Source organism: Leuresthes tenuis, unplaced genomic scaffold, assembly GCF_036924035.1.
Source record: "Leuresthes tenuis unplaced genomic scaffold, fLeuTen1.0.hap1 SCAF_10, whole genome shotgun sequence".
In the NCBI taxonomy this organism is placed as follows: Eukaryota; Metazoa; Chordata; class Actinopteri; order Atheriniformes; family Atherinopsidae; genus Leuresthes; species Leuresthes tenuis.
The window spans coordinates 33,702,359-33,723,729 of record NW_027325364.1 but is presented as its reverse complement, the minus strand read 5'-3'; the positions used below and the strand labels follow the sequence as shown (position 1 = coordinate 33,723,729).

General features: G+C 40.4%; 1 protein-coding gene across 6 annotated transcripts in view; it reads left to right on the top strand.

The window, feature by feature from the left end:
- Nucleotides 1-21,371, top strand: part of adgrb1a (adhesion G protein-coupled receptor B1a) — a 178,074-nt gene that overhangs the window by 104,632 nt on the left and 52,071 nt on the right. For all 6 annotated transcript variants that reach the window (XM_072394968.1, XM_072394964.1, XM_072394966.1 and 3 more), the window contains exons 15-18: nucleotides 4,454-4,597; nucleotides 12,677-12,752; nucleotides 15,192-15,294; nucleotides 15,391-15,434. In XM_072394968.1, coding sequence (XP_072251069.1) covers nucleotides 4,454-4,597; nucleotides 12,677-12,752; nucleotides 15,192-15,294; nucleotides 15,391-15,434 — 367 coding nt within the window. The remainder of the gene's footprint in view (nucleotides 1-4,453; nucleotides 4,598-12,676; nucleotides 12,753-15,191; nucleotides 15,295-15,390; nucleotides 15,435-21,371) is intronic.

Sequence of the window (21,371 nt, the reverse complement as noted above, 5' to 3'; positions counted from 1 at the left end):
GTGTGAATGTTTGAGACTGAGACAAAGCAGTGCGTAGCCTGGAACACTGTACAAAGTGTGTGAATGTTTGAGACTGAGACAAAGCAGTGCGTAGCCTGGAACACTGTACAAAGTGTGTGAATGTTTGAGACTGAGACAAAGCAGTGCGTAGCCTGGAACACTGTACAAAGTGAGTGAATGTTTGAGACTGAGACAAAGCAGTGCGTAGCCTGGAACACTGTACAAAGTGTGTGAATGTTTGAGACTGAAACAAAGCAGTGCGTAGCCTGGAACACTGTACAAAGTGTGTGAATGTTTGATACTGAGACAAAGCAGTGCGTAGCCTGGAACACTGTACAAAGTGTGTGAATGTTTGAGACTGAGACAAAGCAGTGCGTAGCCTGGAACACTGTACAAAGTGTGTGAATGTTTGAGACTGAGACAAAGCAGTGCGTAGCCTGGAACACTGTACAAAGTGTGTGAATGTTTGAGACTGAGACAAAGCAGTACGTAGCCTGGAACACTGTACAAAGTGTGTGAATGTTTGAGACTGAGACAAAGCAGTGCGTAGCCTGGAACACTGTACAAAGTGTCTGAATGTTTGAGACTGAGACAAAGCAGTGCATAGCCTGGAACACTGTACAAAGTGTGTGAATGTTTGAGACTAAGACAAAGCAGTGCATAGCCTGGAACACTGTACAAAGTGTGTGAATGTTTGAGACTAAGACAAAGCAGTGCATAGCCTGGAACACTGTACAAAGTGTGTGAATGTTTGAGACTGAGACAAAGCAGTGCGTAGCCTGGAACACTGTACAAAGTGTGTGAATGTTTGAGACTGAGACAAAGCAGTGCGTAGCCTGGAACACTGTACAAAGTGTGTGAATGTTTGAGACTAAGACAAAGCAGTGCATAGCCTGGAACACTGTACAAAGTGTGTGAATGTTTGAGACTGAGACAAAGCAGTGCGTAGCCTGGAACACTGTACAAAGTGTGTGAATGTTTGAGACTGAGACAAAGCAGTGCGTAGCCTGGAACACTGTACAAAGTGTTTGAATGTTTGAGACTGAGACAAAGCAGTGCGTAGCCTGGAACACTGTACAAAGTGAGTGAATGTTTGAGACTGAGACAAAGCAGTTCGTAGCCTGGAACACTGTACAAAGTGTGTGAATGTTTGAGACTGAGACAAAGCAGTGCGTAGCCTGGAACACTGTACAGAGTGAATGTTTGAGACTGAGACAAAGCAGTGCGTAGCCTGGAACACTGTACAAAGTGTGTGAATGTTTGAGACTGAGACAAAGCAGTGCGTAGCCTGGAACACTGTACAAAGTGTGTGAATGTTTGAGACTAAGACAAAGCAGTACGTAGCCTGGAACACTGTACAAAGTGTGTGAATGTTTGAGACTAAGACAAAGCAGTACGTAGCCTGGAACACTGTACAAAGTGTGTGAATGTTTGAGACTGAGACAAAGCAGTGCGTAGCCTGGAACACTGTACAAAGTGTATGAATGTTTGAGACTGAGACAAAGCAGTGCGTAGCCTGGAACACTGTACAAAGTGTGTGAATGTTTGAGACTGAGACAAAGCAGTGCGTAGCCTGGAACACAGTACAAAGTGTGTGAATGTTTGAGACTGAGACAAAGCAGTGCGTAGCCTGGAACACTGTACAAAGTGTGTGAATGTTTGAGACTAAGACAAAGCAGTACGTAGCCTGGAACACTGTACAAAGTGTGTGAATGTTTGAGACTGAGACAAAGCAGTGCGTAGCCTGGAACACTGTACAAAGTGTGTGAATGTTTGAGACTGAGACAAAGCAGTGCGTAGCCTGGAACACTGTACAAAGTGTGTGAATGTTTGAGACTGAGACAAAGCAGTGCGTAGCCTGGAACACTGTACAAAGTGTGTGAATGTTTGAGACTGAGATAAAGCAGTGCGTAGCCTGGAACACTGTACAAAGTGAGTGAATGTTTGAGACTGAGACAAAGCAGTGCGTAGCCTGGAACACTGTACAGAGTGTGTGAATGTTTGAGACTGAGATAAAGCAGTGCGTAGCCTGGAACACTGTACAAAGTGAGTGAATGTTTGAGACTGAGACAAAGCAGTGCGTAGCCTGGAACACTGTACAAAGTGTTGAGTGTGGTTACTTAGACTAGAAAAAGGTATAAAAGTAGAGTATATTTATACATACTTGTACATTTAGCATTTATTCTTGGTCACATAAATCTCTTACTGGTTTAAAAAATGCAAACAAATAATGTTGATCTGGAGTCAGTGTTTTGAAGGTATTAACTTGGGACCTCAGAGTTAACTTTGGACCTTGAATTACATCAATCACAATGTTTCTGTTTGTTTTTTAGGTGTTAGGTTTAGATATTTTTCCTCCACCAAGGTACAGCACAATCCCTCTGTTGCATTTCATTTCTTTTCACAGTATTTCCATGAGAACAAAACATTAGGTGAACATTACGCTCTCCCCTGAGCATCAGGGCTCAACACGGATTCTAAATCTACATTCTCGACCTCCTTCTGCTCTCTCCATTGTTCAAGGGTTGGTAAATATTTACACTTTTTTCAAATTGGAAAAACAGCATAGTCAAAATCACAGGCTTTTTTTTTTTTAGACCTTCAGGTAAAAACGATGCAGCGTCCAGGGAGAGTAGATAAGAATTGAGGCCATATGAGAGGTCCTGTTTACACTGGTGCCACCTCACTGTCTGGAACCAAATAACTGCCCACGTAAGCAGCATAGTTCCCCTGGGGCAGCTGCCCTCCTCTCTCCCACTTCACCTCAAACATAAGGAAAGCAATGTACAGAACGCTCCATCATCTCCTTATATATAGTGCAGTTAGATCAGAGTTCACCAGATTTAAACAGCTGTTTGTTGTTTTGTTTGCTATTCCTAAGAAAAAAAGAAGGAGACAGTCTTTAGCGGAGAATACGTTTATTTATTTATCAATTTATTTATGTATTTGTTCATTTATTTATTCTTATCAAACCTGCATCTCTTACCATGGCCACACCCAGAGCAGTCATCTGCAGCATCAGAGACACATGAGGAAAAAAGAGCAAAATAAGTATCTTCATAATAAATCAACTTAGCAAATCTTGGTGTTAAATCGGATTCTCACAAGGCAAACTGCCTTCAGTTTTGCCCCCTGCATCTCTCTGACCTAAGAACGCACACACACACTGAAATTTGAAAACATTGCTGCTACAGCCAGAGGTGCTCTGGTTGCTGACTGGACAAGTGCTTGTAGATTTTGTGAAACTGCAGGAAAAAGCAACCAGCAGAGGTAATGATCTGTGTCAGACTTCAGAGATGCTTGGAAGTTGGAAAAAACTGAGAGATGCCACAATTTCCAGATGAATATTTCTGTACACACAATTACTCAGCACTGATAAGTGCACCAATTTTCAGCCAATGAACATGCTTTGGGTGAAAATTAACTCCCATTGTAACAAAGCCTACTTATTGTAAGTGCTGGACCTCTACATTTGTAGCCTTGAGGACATGAAATACCATCAGCTCGAAGTTTAGCTTCAGAGGCAAGAAAATATCTGTTTGTGTTTATCAAATGACAAACTATTGGTTTTCCCAACAGGTTGCAGACAGCATCAGAACCCCTAGAACAATACAAATAAAGGCCTGTATTGAGCTATCACAAGCAGCACATCTGAGACCAACAAGAGGTGTGCAACCCCAGGGTGGCACCAGTTAGTTGTTTGTTTGTTCGTCTGTTTTTGTTTTTCTGTTTCTTTCATAAAAGTAAAAGAAAAGGACTGATCCTGGTTCTTGAAATTCATGTAGTTATGGAAATAATTCTGTGTGCACGCATGTGAGCACACATACAGGCTTGGTGGGAGGGAGGAGCTTTTTTGTGGAACAGGTGGAGGGGATTCAAGTTAAAGGGTAAAAGAGGTTGGGAACCGCTGATCCAGAGCATTTACTGTGAGAAAAGTGTGCATGCTGAAAACAGCTGCTGTGTCATAGTATTTTCTGTTTAGCTTTATGTTCTCTAACCAATATGATGCATATGTTCATATACATATAGTAGTGATATTAACAAAGAAGTCATCACAGATAAGAAGTGAGTTTCATCCACCTAAAAAGAGGATCCTACATATGAAAAAGTTCCCCCAATTTGGATGTAAATACCGTTTTTGTAAATTTGATTTTGGACCTACTGAAAGCTTCTGTTATGTTTCCATGATTTGATCAGTCCTGATTGACAGAAGCCTTACCGCCAGAATGAATGAAGTCCTGTTTCTGAACCAATGTTTCAGTCAAATTCTGATTGGTGCAATGAGGGATCATACTTCAACACTGGAGCGATCTGAATTGTAAATCCAGAATGAACAGACATCCTACATGTGTAATATATAAAGCTGACTGAACAGCAGAGAAGACAATGATATGATGAAAACATTCTGTGTATGTATGACAGCATTTCAGTTATCACCACTTCTGATTTGCAGTTTTGAGCATCCACAAGCGTCCAGTGATGGGTCATGCAGACATCAACTTCCCTATGAAGGGCTGGAGGGGCATGGTGGACTGGGCTCGCAGCTCTGAAGACAGAGTCAGCATCCCCAAGAACATCCTGTCCACTGGCAAGCCAGGTGAGAGCAGTGCATATTAGCTGTTCAGTACATGCAGTGTAATATGCGGCTGTAGCACAGGAGGATGAGCAGTCGCCCACCAATCGGAAGGTCGGTGGTTTGACTCTGGCTTCCCCGGGCTACATGTTGAAGCGTCCTTGGGCAAGACACTGAACCTCCCAGTGTATCACTGGGGTATGAGTGATTAGAAAAAGCATGTAGTTATGTATCATAAGACGTGCTGTATGAGAGTGTGTGTGAGTGGGGTGAATGCGGCATGTAGTGAAGTTAGACTAGACTAGTTTACCAATTATGCAAGATGTCTGTGTTTGGTTTGAAGGGAGTTGTCAAGACAAAAAGCAGAAACAGGGAACATCAATTGATTTTTAAAACAGTGTTTGCTGCCATTAATCTGCAGAACAAACCCCCCGCTCAGACAAACTCACGCAGAGACGCTTGTATGTAATGTTGCAAATAAAACATGCGTCAGAATAACAAAATGATTTATCATCACCTGCTGTTCAGCAGCTGCACAACAAAAAGGCACATTGTTTTTAAAAGGGCCAGAGTGGGTTTGATAGGATGTTAATACAAAGCCCATCTGCCTCAACAGTTTGACTAAATTGCAGACAGGAGCATCCACACGCTTATTTAGTGCTTCCAGACCCAGGAAATGATGGAACCATGTGGTCCTAAAGAAGAGACAAAGCAAAGATACATGGACCATCATATGTAGAAAAATTGTGTGTATGTGTTTAGAAGATTGAGAAGATTTTCTGTCTCCCTTTGGTATTCGATAAGATAGACATTACTTAATGTGGTATCAAGGTAAAGTAACGCAAAAAAATTGTGAAATGGATGAATCTCTCAGTCTTCCAAAATAAATGTTTGCCAAGTTCTAGTCACAGGACCTGAAATGTCCCACACTGGAGCAGTGCTGCCTCCTGAGCAGCAACAAAATGTATCTTTAGGTTTAGGAAACAGGCAGTTTGGAGAATGTTTGTGATTTTAAACAAGATAAATACAAAAAAATTGATAAACTTTGATCCCTGTGTTGAGCATCTTCCCCTGTACTTCTGACACAGCTAACATGTTAAACATCACTGCAATTTTCACACTTATTTTCATCAACAACATGGGGAATAAAAGATATATAATGGGCAAGAAAAAATATGGTTTCCCCTCATGTATGCGTGGGTTCTCCCAGGGTACTTCCTCCCACCGTCCGAAAACATGCATGTCAGGTTAACTGGCGGCTCTAAATTGTCCTTAGGAGTGAGTGTGAGTGTGCATAGTTGTGTGTCTCTGTGTGGCCCTGTGATGGACTGGTGACCTGTCCAGGGTGTACCCCGCCTCTCACCCAACGACTGCTGGGATAGGCTCCAGCCCGCAGCCCTAAACTGGATTAAGCAGGTATAGAAAATGGATGGATGAAGAATATGGTCAAAGGAGTACATTTACAGCTTGTACTGTTAAAGGCTAATTTACTTATTCAAAGAGTCAGCACAGCTTCTCAGATGCATGTTTTCTTACTTTAACGTTGATTTGAGCATTAATGTAGTTATTTGTAAAATCTTCCTTTGGTCGGTAAATGATCTATCTGAAAGCAAAGTTTGGAATTCACATTTTTTCCTCAGTCATCATGCTGGGGCAGTGCAGTTTTGGATGCTCCATGTTCAAGCTAGGAAATTGAGCAGGTGTTCTATATGAACTTTTTAGATTTCTTTTTTTCTTTTTCAAACACAAACAGGTTTAAGTTCAGACTGTCTTTTTAACAATAGCTACAGTGCAGCCTTTCTGCCCTTATGCAGCATGTTTCTGACCACCCACACTACACTACAGCAGAGAGGAATTGGCCTTCATTTCTTCAGATGTGGCAAAGAGGATTCCTTGGGAATTCCAGTCCCCTCCCATAAGCAGATGGAATATGCAAAATTATTTTGCCAGAGGGTTCTTCTTCAGTCTTCATGTGTCCCTCTGTAGACATGTACAGAGAGGCTGGAAGCAGTACCTTCATCAGATACCTGAAGCCCCTCAGGTGGCTTCTTTCAAAGTATTTCGAGGGTTAAGACTGGCCATTTCAGCTGCATCACTCCACAAGTAAAATTTAGGTAAAAACAAAAAAGCTGAAATTTGACAGTAGAGTTAACAGCAGGTGTTGTGATTTTTAAGTCTTCTTCGGAAAAGTGATACTTGTCATGCCTCTGTTTGTTGGTGGGTTTGAGTAAATATCTCCACTCTGATACCAGAGTGAGATTCATGTCCTGTGTCATCTGAGCATCTGTTGCTTACTAAACCAGCTGAGTTTATCTTCTGTCTGCTGGCAGATGCCAGGTTCACAGTTTTCAGGAGGAATAGGGTCATTTTTCAGCCGGGAGGTTTTCCACAATTTATACCAGCCCTGTACTGCTATGCTAATGAGGCTGTCATTCCTAATCAGGAGTCAACAGGAGCCAATCAGGTGCAATTAGAGGTAATTTCCCTCAAGCTGTGGGAAGCATCTCCAAGGTAGCAAAGTCCCACCAGCAGCCAGCCGTTTATGCATAAAGCCTGGACCTGTTTACATAGTGAAAACGGCTCTCTGGTGCCTGTACTCCCATTGGTTCCTTCTAATGCATGCCATCTGGAAATATACTATTATATGTCCTGCCATGGATGTGTCAATAAATGGTAAATGTTAAAATTTAATTAGAATTGTGTAGGTAACTTCTTATAGCAAAAAGCAGAATAAAATTAAAATATAGAATAAATGTGAAATATTTAGTTTCATATGGAAACAATGTCGTTGAACAGAGTGTTACCTCCCAATTAGCTTTCATTAAAGAAAACCTGGTGTGTTCCTGGTAAACAGTGCACCCTCTGTAGACAGTCCGACTGCTGATAAGCCATTTTTACACAAGCCAGACATCTTCCAAAAATGCTGAAACTAAATGGGCAGTTTTCAGACCAACATTGCTGGAGGCCTATTTGTGTCTCAACATGATACTCTGATCTGACAACACAAATATTCACACATTAGTCTACTCCCTTCTTCAGATCAAATCATCCAAATGTATAACAAATTCCTCCTCTTGTCCTGTCTGATATCCGGCTTTACCAAGATGACTTATACAGCAGCCTGATAATTCAGTTCATTTCAACAGTACTTGATTAATCCCCAAAGTGAAGTTGTATTGTTGCAGTATACCATTTTAAAAAAAGAGATTGTTTTAGGTAGATCAAATAAAAACAATAAATAGATCAACTGACAAACATGTAGAAAGTTGAAGTGTAGCAGAGAGGAATGTGCGGTAGAAATCTTCCATCAGCTCTCCATCAGTGGGTTGGGTGTTGTTTTGTACCTTGAAAACAACTTAACTGATGTCACACATGGCATCAGCAGGAAACATGGACAGAACCTTACAGCCAACAGTTCAACAGCTCTCCATCTGCCCATATAGTCCTAAAACTACGAAGAGAGGTGGAGAGTTGTTCCTGCAGCCATGCCTTGGTAAAATAAAGATTACCTTCCTGAAACGCCTGTCGAATCCTTGTCAGCCCTCAAGCTCGTCCATTTTATCTGCCAGGGATCTCGCACTTCCCATGTTGATCAAGGGAGGAAATGGTTTAAACTTCTTCCTCACTTCTTTCCATTTGTTCATGTTCTGCCTCCACCACGAGTCCTTTTCAGATGGTCTGGTTTTGGGGTCTTATGCCAGTCATTACTTGGGCTTTCGAAAGCTTAGTCAACTGTGCTAAAAGCTTTCCCATTGCCAAGGTTATGCATCATATCAGATGTAAAAAAAAATGAAATAAACCCTGGCATTGGTTGGTTTAGAACACATCTTAAAAATGAAACCAGCCAACCTCCTTATTATTATACCTTCTTAAGAGGACTGTGGCTTGTTAAACGACAGCTGCGCTGATGTTAAAAGCACTTGTAGATGCAGGGCTGCTAGTCTTGGTTTCTCTAACATACTTAATCATGTAAAGTGAAGTTTCTCAAAAGTGTCCACTCTAACTTCTCACAAAACAGCATCAACAGATTCCTCCACCTTAAGCCTTATTAGAAAGTGTTCCTCATTTAGGGGTCTTACTACAGAATACTTGGCGAAAGAGTGAGAAGAAGCCATCTGCTCATAGTTTCTACATTTTAGATTCTCACCTCGCCTCCAGAAAAATTACCCGTGGAAGTGCACAAGGAAAAACAAAAAGGCTATGTAAAACCAAGTGTATTACCTTTACCTCACAACCTGATTGTTTTCTTTAAAACTGTTAAGGATTGTTCAGAAATGACAGGATCCAAACACAGAAACCAAAAACCAGAAGTAAGAATGGGAAAGACCAAGTAGACTCCAATATAGTTGCAGACTGCTTCTCTGGGCCAGTAAATCCAGGTCTGTGTATGGGAAGCCAGACAGGGGAGTACAGCTAGGCCTTGAATTTGTCCAACTGAGATACAGCAAGAGATTATAACTGACCAGGAGGGTTTTTCCTTGAAGCATGCAACTCTTCCCAATCTTTAACAGTGGAAGTGCAGAGTGGCAAGTGATTTGGTCACAGAAGCTGATAAGCTGCTGGCTTTATCTGATTCCGTAAAACGTTGAGTAGTACAGAGACTGGTAACTCCTGGAGCTGAAAACACACACGTTACTGAAGTCAATCTTTTGTCCAAACAATACCTCTTCAACACAGATGACCTGGCACCAACTGGAGAGTCGACACAGGTTCTAAGCAGGAGATAATCAGTCCAGCACAGGTTTGTTATTCAGCCACTCTGAGAACACTGCCCAAGGAAGGAAGTGAAACAGGAGAGAGAGTCTGAGTGGGTAAACCACTACGAAAAAGTATTTTTATATAAAGATAGTGACATTAACAGTGACATTTATTTCATTCTTGGCTTGCTGTTAGAGGCAATGATGTTTAATGAGAACAAGTGCACACTCACTGATTGAGGGTTTTTTAGTCCACCTTCTCTCACCAGTAACCAGTTCGGAACAGCTCTCAGTGTTGCTTTCTTGAACACTAATTTGTATGTATAGCATGGATGTTGATGCAGGGATTTAATCGAGCAACAGACTGAGTTCACGCATGTCATGAAGTAAAGCTTTTACACATGACTCCTTAAAAGAAGATGTTTTTACACGCCTACATGTTTATGCTCCAGCATGTGTACACACACATTCTTCACCAACATCAACTAAGCAAACTTTTATGGAGCTGTGTATGATACGGTTCAGTCTCACAGACAGACATAACTTATTGAATCACTGGTTTAAGTTCCTTCAGGCTAGTTCTTGTTGGGCACAGACAATCTGGCTGAGCATATTGAATGGGCCAGCCAAAGAGTGCATGAGGAGGACACATAGTACTTCATCCCCCTCACACTCCCACATGTCTTGCTCAGTTCCCCCCTGATGCTCATGGGAGCTCAGCTGTTGCCTTGGAGCTACTGTCTCTGCCTGCTGCCTGGCACACTGCTGTGCGCTCTCAGGCTGCCATGCAGTGTGCTGGAGCAGAAGAGCTGAATGTCTTCAGATGGCCCGGCAGATGGAGTCATGTTTTTTTCTTTGTGTGTGTGTGTGTGTGCGTGACAGAATGAGAAGGCTTCCCAGGGCAGTCTGTGCCTTTATCTAGCCCAGTTGTCAAGTTTTGACAAATTTCCTCCCATGCTGCACTGTTGGCCCTCATCTGGAAGAGGGAGAGCTCCTGAGAGCTGAAGCCATATGCAGAGATGTGTAGATCAATATGAACCAGTAGATTTCACCTTGTAGGCAGACTACTGTAGATATTTTCTGACTGGCTTCAAAATAATTAAAATAGAATTATCTTTTTGAGCGGCACCATCAGAATCTGTTGGGACAAAAGAAAAAAAGACAAATATTTGTATGAATAGGCTTAAAAAATACATCTATAGGCCTGTTAGATTTTATAAAGGCACTTGTGTCTTGGGGGGTGGACTCAGAGGATGAGTTCCCTTGTGCTGGGCCACCACCCATTTACGGGCATCTGCCCTCTTTCTGTTAGCTGAGTAGAAGTCTGTGTTGGTTTAAATTGGCTTAATTATTTCACAGAACATGATATAGATGAGAAGACATTTATTTGTGTGAAAACAGCATTATGTTGGGATAAAACAACTGCAAAGTCAAACAGCCACTTAATATTAACTTTACTGTGTAAAACATGATCAAAATGAGGTGCCTACATGCCGAGGTCTGACCTGTTTGAACAATGTTTTTATATTTCATCTTAAGCTGCTGCCAAGTGCGCTTCTCCCCTGTGGGATTGCACCTAAATGAAATAAATGAACAGGCTACCATTCAAGCAGTGTCCCCCTGTAATATTTTTGTGATTGCAAAGGACTACATTTAGACTTACGCACTGACCCGAGCAGCAATGTTCTCTCATGCCGTCTCCCTCTCTTTTGCAGCTGCAGCGTGTTGCACTTCTTTCTAAAAACTTGTTGAAACTCACCGTATGAGTGCATTAAGATTTCCAATTCGAGGTCGGTGAAAAACGTAGCCCTTCTCTTCCCCGTAGCCATGGTGACTCGTCGAATCGGGACTCCATTGATGCTGGCTTTTTATAGTTGTGGTGCACGTGCTTTACTCCAGGTGAAACTACTCAGAGTTGACTGGACTAACTCAAATCAGCGTTTCTGGAACCAGAAACTCAGAGTTTTCTATCTCAGAGTAGATCAGCTCAGAGTTTAGGATTAGACTCAGAGTTTGTTGAACCTGCTTTGTGAAACTGACCCCAGGTGTAGAGCTCTAAAATCAGCTGTTGTGATGTCACCAATCGACTGAAACTTCTGGTTTGAGGCCTTGAGTTTGGCATTTGACTGTCACTATGATGGCCTTTTAAAACCAGAAATTAACATATCTGAACAAGAGCTTGGAGCTGGAGAGTGAATCTTCCAGCCAGGTTGAATAAAAATAGGTTTCTTTCAAGAGTAATATCTATTGAAACATTGAACAAATTTGGATTACTGGCCATCTTTTTTATGTAAATGGTAAATAGACATGCTTTTCTAGTCTAGTTACCACTAAGGGCACCTTTACTCTACATTCACTCAAATAACTGCTCTTCCTGCTCAGCTACAGCCGGCCCATAGTCTACGTTCCCAACACATTGTGAATAGTTCTTGTTTGTTTACATTTTGTTTATCATTTTACTGTTAACCTAATGCTCTTACATTTCACACCTTCCACAATTGGTATTTACACTTATAAAATGTCAAAAACAAGTGAAGTAAAAAAAACAACAGTGTCCATGACATAATGTGACTCTGCATGTAATACGAGGTGAGTGAACCTCTGGGACCTGCGCTATGAAAGCACACTTGTTCCACCTCTTAAAGTCATTGAAAACCCATTAGAACAAGGGTCATACCCTTGTTTTTTCTTGTGTTTTGTAATTTTGACACAGGAATGAGGGACAAACCCAGAAATAATTCAAAAGTGTATTTTTTGTCATTGCTGTCGGAAATACTATTTTCGCAATCTATCTATCTAATTTCATTTTTAGGCTATTTTTGAATGTTGGTGGAAGCCCCTAATGCATTGGGCCATAAAATGACAAACATTCATGTGCAGAAGCAGAGAGAGTTTCTTTATTCTCTGTCGTTCAAATGAAGTTCGAACCATGGGATCATTTCAGATTTAAACTATAATTAAAGACAAACTTTAGTGTACTGATGTGCATCTGTATGTAGAATGTTCAGATTGAAAGAAAAAGGTATTTTTACTGTCAACATTTGATATTTGTTAATGTCGGTATGTTCCCAAAAGATTTTCTAATTTTACAGTTGTTGTGTGTGTGTGTGTGTGTGTGTGTGTGTGTGTGTGTGTGTGTGTGTGTGTGTGTGTGTGTGTGTGTCTGCAGCAGGATTAGAGACAGTGTTTATAGCTGACTAGTCATGTAGGGCAGCTCTGGTGTAAAGCGCTCTTGGGGGCTGGAGGAATCGAGGCAGCATGGCTGACCTGTATTCTCCTGTATCGCAGACCACTGCTCCCACAGTGGAACTATCCAGTCTCTATGAACACTCCTTTGAACAGTGTCGTATTTGACGTTGACCTGCCAGCTCAGTGTGTCCATAACTCTATTTCTTGTCCAACACAGATGCAGACGACTCCTCGACTTTTGTAACTGGCATCATTCTATACAGGAACCTGGGCAGCATTCTGACTCTGCAGAGGTAAGACTGAAGACAGATGGAAATATTTGCTGCCAACAAAACAAAACGGCGGAAGTTCCTGATAAAATAACTAAATGTACACAACGGAACTTTGTGTGACACACTGATTCTAATATCATCTGGTCCCAGAACATCATTTCAGATGTTAGCTGTTGTCCAAATAATTTTAGTCACTTGCTCTGCCAAGGTTGGTTGGTCCATATAAGTCAACAGCTGTAAATCCTACATTCAAGAAATATGGTATGGATGATTTTTCCGTTAGTACAACGACGAGCGGATTTATTTGTCGTGGTTAAAGGGGATAGTTTGAACAAGTTTTCTGACTGTCAAAACTAATATCATGTGCCCACATAAACACTGAAATGGGTCAATGTCAACCTCTGAATTTATTAGAAAAACCCAGTGAAAGTATTTCACAACTGGAAACTTTGTAGCTGTTTCCTCTTTGTGTTTCCTCTTGATTGCATTTCCTTCCTGTGATTAGGCCTCTTAATTCCATCCCTTTACAATATGGTCTTATGTTACTGTGGTCATCTGCCAATCAGAAGATTAGCTCTTGGATTCCTGACATCTCCAGTCTACATCTTGAAGCATCATTGGAAACAGACATCCCACATGCTTCTGATGTGTTCATCAATGTGTATGTATGATAGGGAAAAAAATTACACAGCAAAGGCTGAAAACGTAGACTTTAAAGACAAAGACGTGCTGTGTGAGAGGAGAAATGGGATTTGTGGTATAGAGGTACTTTGAGTGGTCAACAAGATTAAAAAAGCTCCATGGATACTGTTCATTTATTTGTGAAAAATCAAAAGGGGTTACAGTTTGACATTGATGATTAAGAATTTCTCCACTCAAAAAGAAAATCAATTAAAGGCATCATAACCAAACCAAAAGATTAATTTTGGTGAACGTCCAACAGTTTGATCACATAAATAATGCCTCACACACATAGCCAAACAGAAATGAACAGAAATTAAGTAAGCTGAAGCAGCTCCATGTTGTGCCACATATCGGTGCTGGGTGTTACGGATCATCACGGTCCTGTCAGGACATTTTACTGCTGTAGTGGAAGATTTGCAGCTGAAATGAAACAAGGATTTAATGCAGAGGCAGCATTAAAAGACAGTAGCAGTGCGTTGTCTAATGTGAGTAAAGTGATTTTTGTTACTGCTAATAGGATGATTAACATGCATTTTAATACAGCACTAAATACATGGCTATATCTAATCACATGCACTTCTATGTGCATGTGTATACAAAAGCAAGCTTCTGTGAGTGGCAACCAGTTAGCTGTGGCTGTGGCTGCTGTGGAAAATGGCTGTCTACGATGCCAATGTACTTAATTAAGACTATATGAAAACAGGAAAGTGAGGCAGACTCGCTGGATCGCTGCTATTCTTATCATTTCTATAAAATGTTTCCAGGTTTTCCTTTTATGTTTCTTTTCTTGTTTTCCTCCTTGATCCCTCTCCTTTCTGCATTTGGTGCCCCTCTCAAGGAAAATGAGATGAGCCTGAGGAAAGAGACGAGACGACACAAAGGTTTAAATTGACTGATTGTGTTTTGGAAAGCTGAGAATTTGATTGTGCTCAGAGGACACAGTGATGATTTGAGTTACCAGGAAACAGCAAATAAGCTTCTGACATTATTTGGCCACCTGGAAGCTTTTGGTGATGGTGCTTGATGCAGCAATTCCCTTTTTTCCGGATTTTCTTTTTCTGCATGATTGATAGTACATATGAAAAGTAGAAGATGGAATGCATACTAAGCAGACAGGAGGAACCTCAACTGCTAATATATTTTTTTTTTGAAGAAGAAGACAGCAAACACGCATAAAAATCCCAATAAGCTTAGGCACCTGTCACTGTGAACAAAACAGACAAAAAAAAATTATAATCAGCATCCATTCATTAAAAAGCTGAAAAACTCGGCAATAATCACCCATTTTTCTTTGGCTGCAGCTTGTTTTTGCGATTCTAATGCCATGGAAGATGTGCTAAAAAATGACCCTTTTTCCTAAGTGATCAGAATTACACTGCTCAGTCTCACGAAACAGTGTGAAATTGTTAAAAAAAAATATGATATGTGTGTAAGTGTAATATGTGTAAACACAATCAAATTGTCACCAAAGGAGTGATTGTCAGCTTTACATGGCAAAAAAGCAGTGCTACTATCAGTCTCTGATATTAAAAACAATGTTGTAAGGTTCAGACAATAATTGGTTAGTTAGGTTTAAGCATTAAAAACAACATAGTTAGGTTAGACTCAAGAGTACATGCTTCATTAAAACCTACATGTGTAGAACTGGGACAACATGATGGCTGTATTACAACAGACACTCTCATACCTAATCACATACAAAAGTGCAAAATATTCTACAGACAAGAAAGAAGCCACCTATTTGAATGCTCTACTTTTATTCATTTTTTCTTATAGGAACAGCACTGTCCTCAACTCCAAGGTTTTGTCAGTGACCATCAAGCCCACCCCTGCTTCCCTCTCGGCTCCTGTTGTGGTTGAGTTCTCTCATCTGTACAACGTCAGTGGAAAACTAATTGTCCAAAAGCAATTCTAATATCAAGTAACTGTCTTTTATGATGATGACCATATCATTTTTTCTTTTCCGATCTCTTAGGGCACCACCAACCAGACCTGTATAACCTGGGATGAGAGTGACAGGTAACAAACACTCTATTCTTCATTTGCCATCTGACTGTAGAAGCACCCTGACTTCCTGATGTGTCAACCTAGACTGCTATGAATTGTTATAAGCTGATCCAATTATTATAGCGTATCACTGAAAAAGTACAATGCAGCCCTTATTGTGTGTCAGGATATTGCAGCCTGTCATGCAGCATTCATGGTGTGGTGGTTAATGATGTTTCTTCACAGCAAAAAGGTTCTTGAATCTCAGCCGGGGCATTCCTCCTTGGCTTCTTTCAAAAGTCCAGAAGGTTCTTAGGTTCACTGGTGACTCTGAATGTTTTTTAAAGAATTTTGGGCCCATGTGGACTTAATTTTAGAGTTGCTTGTCAGAAATTGGGCTGGTGGGTGGTGGCTGCAGGGGGAGGTGACATGCGGCAAGAGGCCACGGGCCAGGACTTAAACCTGGAGCAGCTGTGTCAGGGAGCTTCAGCCTCTCTACATGGGGCGTTCACTCATCAAGTGGGTGTTTCTAAACTGACCGTAGGAGTGAGTGTGAGCATGCTTGGTCGTTTGTGTCTGTGGTGGACTTGTGACCTGTCCAGGGTGTCCCGTGCCTCTCCTCTGGCAGATGGGAGTAGACTCCACCCTATGACCCTGGGTTGGATGAAGTGGGATCATTTTCTACATTCAAAGTTTCAGTATATCATTATTTATACAATACAACTGTGCAATGATGATCCAATCAGAGAGCCCTGTGTTTAGGTCGGATTCCATGCTTATGTGTTCTGAGATGTGGCTGCCAACCTTTCTGCGTGTGCATGTCAAGTCTCTACCTCCACTGTACAGACCATTTTCTTTCCCTAAAAGGCCCTCAAAAAAAGAGGGATTAGCCAGATTCAATCTAAAGTCTTAGAGTCTAACACAACCTTCACAAAGCAAACAAATGTAAACAGTCAAAATGTAAAATGTAAACAGTCGATGTAAAGTGTCAGAAACCGGCAGGACACACGTGCGGGATCTTTTCAGAATAAGAAAGTTTATTTATAAACTTCTTAACAGGTGTTTCCAACAGAGAAACAAGAGCTATGAAAAATCTATGACACTGATCTCAATAATTAAGGCCGAGATAAATGCCGATATAAAACTTAATCAAAATAAACATTCACTCCACTCCGGGAGGAAAACGAAAAACTATAAAAGATTATTTAAATTCAGCTGCTCTCTTCTAAAGAGGTGTAACAAAGGAAAGCTCTCCGTCTGTAGGCGGAGCTAGAAAATTCAAAAGGGAATGAGGTCATGCAACCACTCCTATAACGGAGGTGCTAATAAACTTACAAATCAACACTGGCACACTGGCACTGGACAGGGGAAGACGAAGACTATTTAAACACATGAGGAACCAAGGGGAACAGGTGGAAACACTTAGGGAATCAGGGAAGACAATCAGACACTAGACACGGGAGGAAGGGCAAGATACCTAAAACAAGAGGAGAGGTTAACATTTCAAAACTTAAACTGTTCGGAGATCATGACATAAAGAAGATCTGTTAGTTGGTACCATTCAGCCCTTTATTATTATTTTATGTGAGGAGAATTTAGGATTTGACCCCCATAGCAGAGCTATAGAGTATATACAGAGTTACGAGACGCTTTGATGTCACCGCTAGGGCTGTCACGTGGTTCATGTAAGCCTCAATAGTTCCAACAGTTCCAACCAAAGCGTACAGCTTCCTGTACAGCGTGAGCTATTGCGTGGTAAATATCAAAGTAAACGTACGTTGTATGGGATGTATTTTCGTGTCAATAATACTTTTGAGCTGTAGGGTTGACAATTGAAAATTTGTTTACTTTGGAATAATAATTTTTGGAGTGAAAAGTTTGTGTAGCTTCGCTAGGTTACTTACGTGATTGATGCTAACTTTACAAGGTTGGTTGTTCTGCCTTTGCAAATAGATCAACAAGTAACCATTTAATTTTTACCATTATTGGACTCTAAGCACTGTCAGCACTTACCAGTTTTGTGAAATGTCAGCTTTTCCAAAGTACTTTTTATCTTTATTACCAAGTTTAGTTATTTTGAAAGGATATGTATAAGAACCATGGAGATTTTAAGATTTAACCATGTACCAGATCTATGAAACAACCACTAATTATGCTTGAATATGATCAGCCAATAGTGACAAATCTATCTCTACAAGAAACTATTCAAACTTTCAATTTATGTTAGAACCGATGGACTGGAATAAGTATGACTGGTACAAACATTGTTAAATAAACAAGATTTTATAAAAAAATTATTGAAACAAGAACAATTGTGTGTGTGTGTGTGTGTGTGTGTGTGTGTGTGCAAGAAAAATAAAAAGAATAGGAATAATAAATAATGGACATTGTTTTTATTACTATAAATAATACAGATTATATTAATTATAAATAATGATAATAATAAAAAGTAATGGTAACATTAATAGCAGTAGCATCTTAGTATTAGCAGTAGTATTTTGGAAATGTTTTAAAATCTATCAATCAAAACAATTTTACATAATGTAACCTGACAACAAAAAGTTAACGGGACTTTAGTGAATTTATCACGTTAATGTCACATTAGCATGTGTTCACACGTTAGCTTCCGTTAACAAGCTTTTCAGTTAGGTCCCTCAATCAATTATATTTTTAACATTAACATCGACATTTCATGCAAACCAAATGTAAAAATAACGATGTCTATCAGTGTACTTCTGATGTAAAAAAAAACTTCTAAAATGCTGTTATTTCATTAACTTACCAGTGTGTGCCTAGTGTGGAACTATTGGCGTCTCCATAACCTGGAAATGTCCGCCATTTTTTTATTACGAGTCGATGGGAGTGTCGTAACTCTGTATATACTCTACAGCTCTACCCCATAGCCACAAGAGTTTTTTGGCACATCATCATGGATAAAACTGACCAATGTTCACTGTTTGTTTGTGTACATTTAAAACAAATCATATGTTCAAATGATCTCATGGTTTATTTCAGCTCAGTTTATCTCAGAGACAGCATTTATAAGTATACAAGAAATGGAAATATCAGTGGTGAAAGTATTCATATCACTGTGTGTTGTTCTCTGAGAGAACATTTGTTTCTAGTGTTTTTCATTGTGGCAAAGTCAGTAAACTGCTCCAAAGTGAAAGGTGCTGAGTGTGCCGGACAGCTCGGCAGCTCTTCTCTGGCAAGCTGGCACAATCACTGCCACGGCACTGATGCAGCATGTGGAAAATTAAGTGTCACTCAAAACATTATTTTGCCTCCCCACCCACACACACAGCAACATGTGTAGGTCTATTGGGAGTGTAAGAGTGAGTGCTTAGCTTGGAGGATAGTGGAGGAAAATGTTTTTCTTTGTATTTTGGGTGATATTAAGAGGAATCGGTATCTTTGAACAAACGGTTGAGCTGTCACTAAATGGTAAAAAATCATTTGAAAAAGTCATGATATAATGTATGCTCACTTCCAGCATTAGACACTAAAACTGAGTGATAGAGATGGGTCTCACAGTTTACTTCAACCAACACAGCATAGTAACAGAAAAATGGTAGAGCAGGACATTTAAGAATGGTTTAGATATAGGTTTGAAACTAAGATAGTGTAAGCGTGTGCAAGCAATGCATGAAAAGAGAAAGAAAATGGCTAACATTTTGCAGCCTGATGGCAGTGTAGATTTGTACATTTGCATTTAAATAGATGCTTACACTTGTGTCAGAGAAGAGTAGAACATTCATCACCTCATTCAGGGAATTAAGTGAAGTTTGGCTTGAAGAAAGATAATTTGACCAGAAAAGATAAAGAAACAAATCAGATAATGAGAAACAGAGTACATCTTGGTTTGCAGTCATGTGACAGTATTGTCTGAGAAGCCTGTTGAATAGAAGATTTAGAGTAGAGATTTTTTTTTTTGATTTTCTCATTTTATTAAGGTTCAATGAATTAAGTGTAATATCAATAAATACCTTCATAAGTCACATTAATGCAATCCTGTTTGATAAACCTAATATCTGCAATTAGCTCTATGTGGCTATTTTCATTTTCATCAATGGCACTTTAAAAAAAAAGCCAAGCAACTTGAGTTAAACCAGCAGCAGACAACAAATGTTATATTTTGTGTGGCTTAACAGTGATTGAATAAAAAACAAAGTACTGACTCAAATTCAGTGGACAACATTTGTTTTAAAAACCAAAATCCAGAATTAGAATAATGAAAATGTGCACTTATTAAAGTGGAGCAGTAGAGATGGTTGATCAACTAGCCTTTATATTTAACTACATGTGAAAATGATCAGATGTCTTTTGCCTTTCTTGCCATAATCCTTATATTCCATTCCAAACTATTATTTGAGAAGCAGGTTTATTGACAGTTTACAGCACAGCTAACTAACTAGTAATGCCAATGAAAACAGGTCTTAAAGGACGATTTATCCATTTTGGTCTTACTTTAAGCTGTTTTTAGGATATTGTGATCAACTAAAAATAGATAAGTAGATAATAATTCTTTTAAAAATGAAACAAAAAACAAGTTTAGCTGAGGAGGCAAAGTTTATTACTTAGGAAAATGTAACAAAGTTTAATAGAAACAAATTCAGTAAAAGATAGTGGCAACAAGCGACATAGATATCTACTGAAAACCTTGGCTCCATTAAATACATTTTTAATAGTAATAAGACCTGATAAAATCATCAGGTTAACAGCAACCATTTGTCTTGTGAAAATCAATTCCGTTTGAATGCTAAGGTTTTACATATGGGGCTGCAGGGTGATGTGGTGGTTCAACTCCCGGCTGGGGCCTTTCTTTGTGGAGTCTGCATGTTCTCCCCGTGTATGCGTGGGTTCTGTCTGGGTTCTCCGGTTTCCTCCCACCGTCCAAACACATGCATGTTGGGTTAATTGGTGACTCTAAAATTGTCCCTAAGTGTGAGTGTGTGCGTGTTTGTGGTTGTTTGTCTCGTTTGTCTCTGTGTGACCCTGTGATGGACTGGCGACCTGTCCAAGGTGTACCCCGCCTCTCGCCCGATGGCCGCCGGGATAGGCTCCAGCCCCCCCCCCCGCAACCCGACCGACAGATTAAGTGGGTATAGAAAATGGATGGATGGTTTTACATATTAGGACCCAGCACTTATGCTTAGTAAAGAGGTAAATCCAACCTCAGATTAACAACATATGGCGTATTACCCTGTGTCATTATTTTTAACAAAAACTATGACAGAAAACAGAAGCAGTGTGTGGAAAAACTGGACTTTGACTGGACCATTGCAACACCTTGATTCTTTACTTTTTCACACATTCTGCTGTAGATCTGCTGCTGTGTTTGGGATCTTTGTCCTGTTGATGAGCCAGTTTCAGCCCAGCTTTAGCTGTGGGACAGATGGCCTCACATTTGACTCTAGAATACTTTGGTATCCAGAGGAGTTCATGGTGGACTCAATGACTGCAAGGTGCCCAGGTCCTGTGGCTGCAGAACAAGCCCAGATCATCAGCCCTCCACCACTGTGCTTGACAGCTGGTATGAGGTGTTTGTGCTGATATGCTGCTGTGCATTATGACCAAACATCTCCACTTTGGTCTGGTCTGTCCAAAGGACATTGTTCCAGAAGTCTTGTGCTTTGTTCAGATGCAGCTTTGCAAACCTAAGCTGTGCTGCCATGTTCTTTTTAGAGAGAAGAGGCTTTCTCCTGCAGCCCTTCCAAACAAGCCATCCTTGTTCAGTCTTTTTCTAATTGTGCTGTCATGAACTTTAACCTTTAACATGCTAACTGAGGCCTGTAGAGTCTGAGATGTAGCTCTGGGCTTCTTCACCTTGGGGTGACCTTTAACCTTTAACATGCTAACTGAGGCCTGTAGAGTCTGAGATTTAGCTCTGGGCTTTTTCACCTTGGGGTGAACTTGCTGGGACGTCCACTCCTGGGAAGATTCCCAGCTGTCCTGAATGTTTTCCACTTG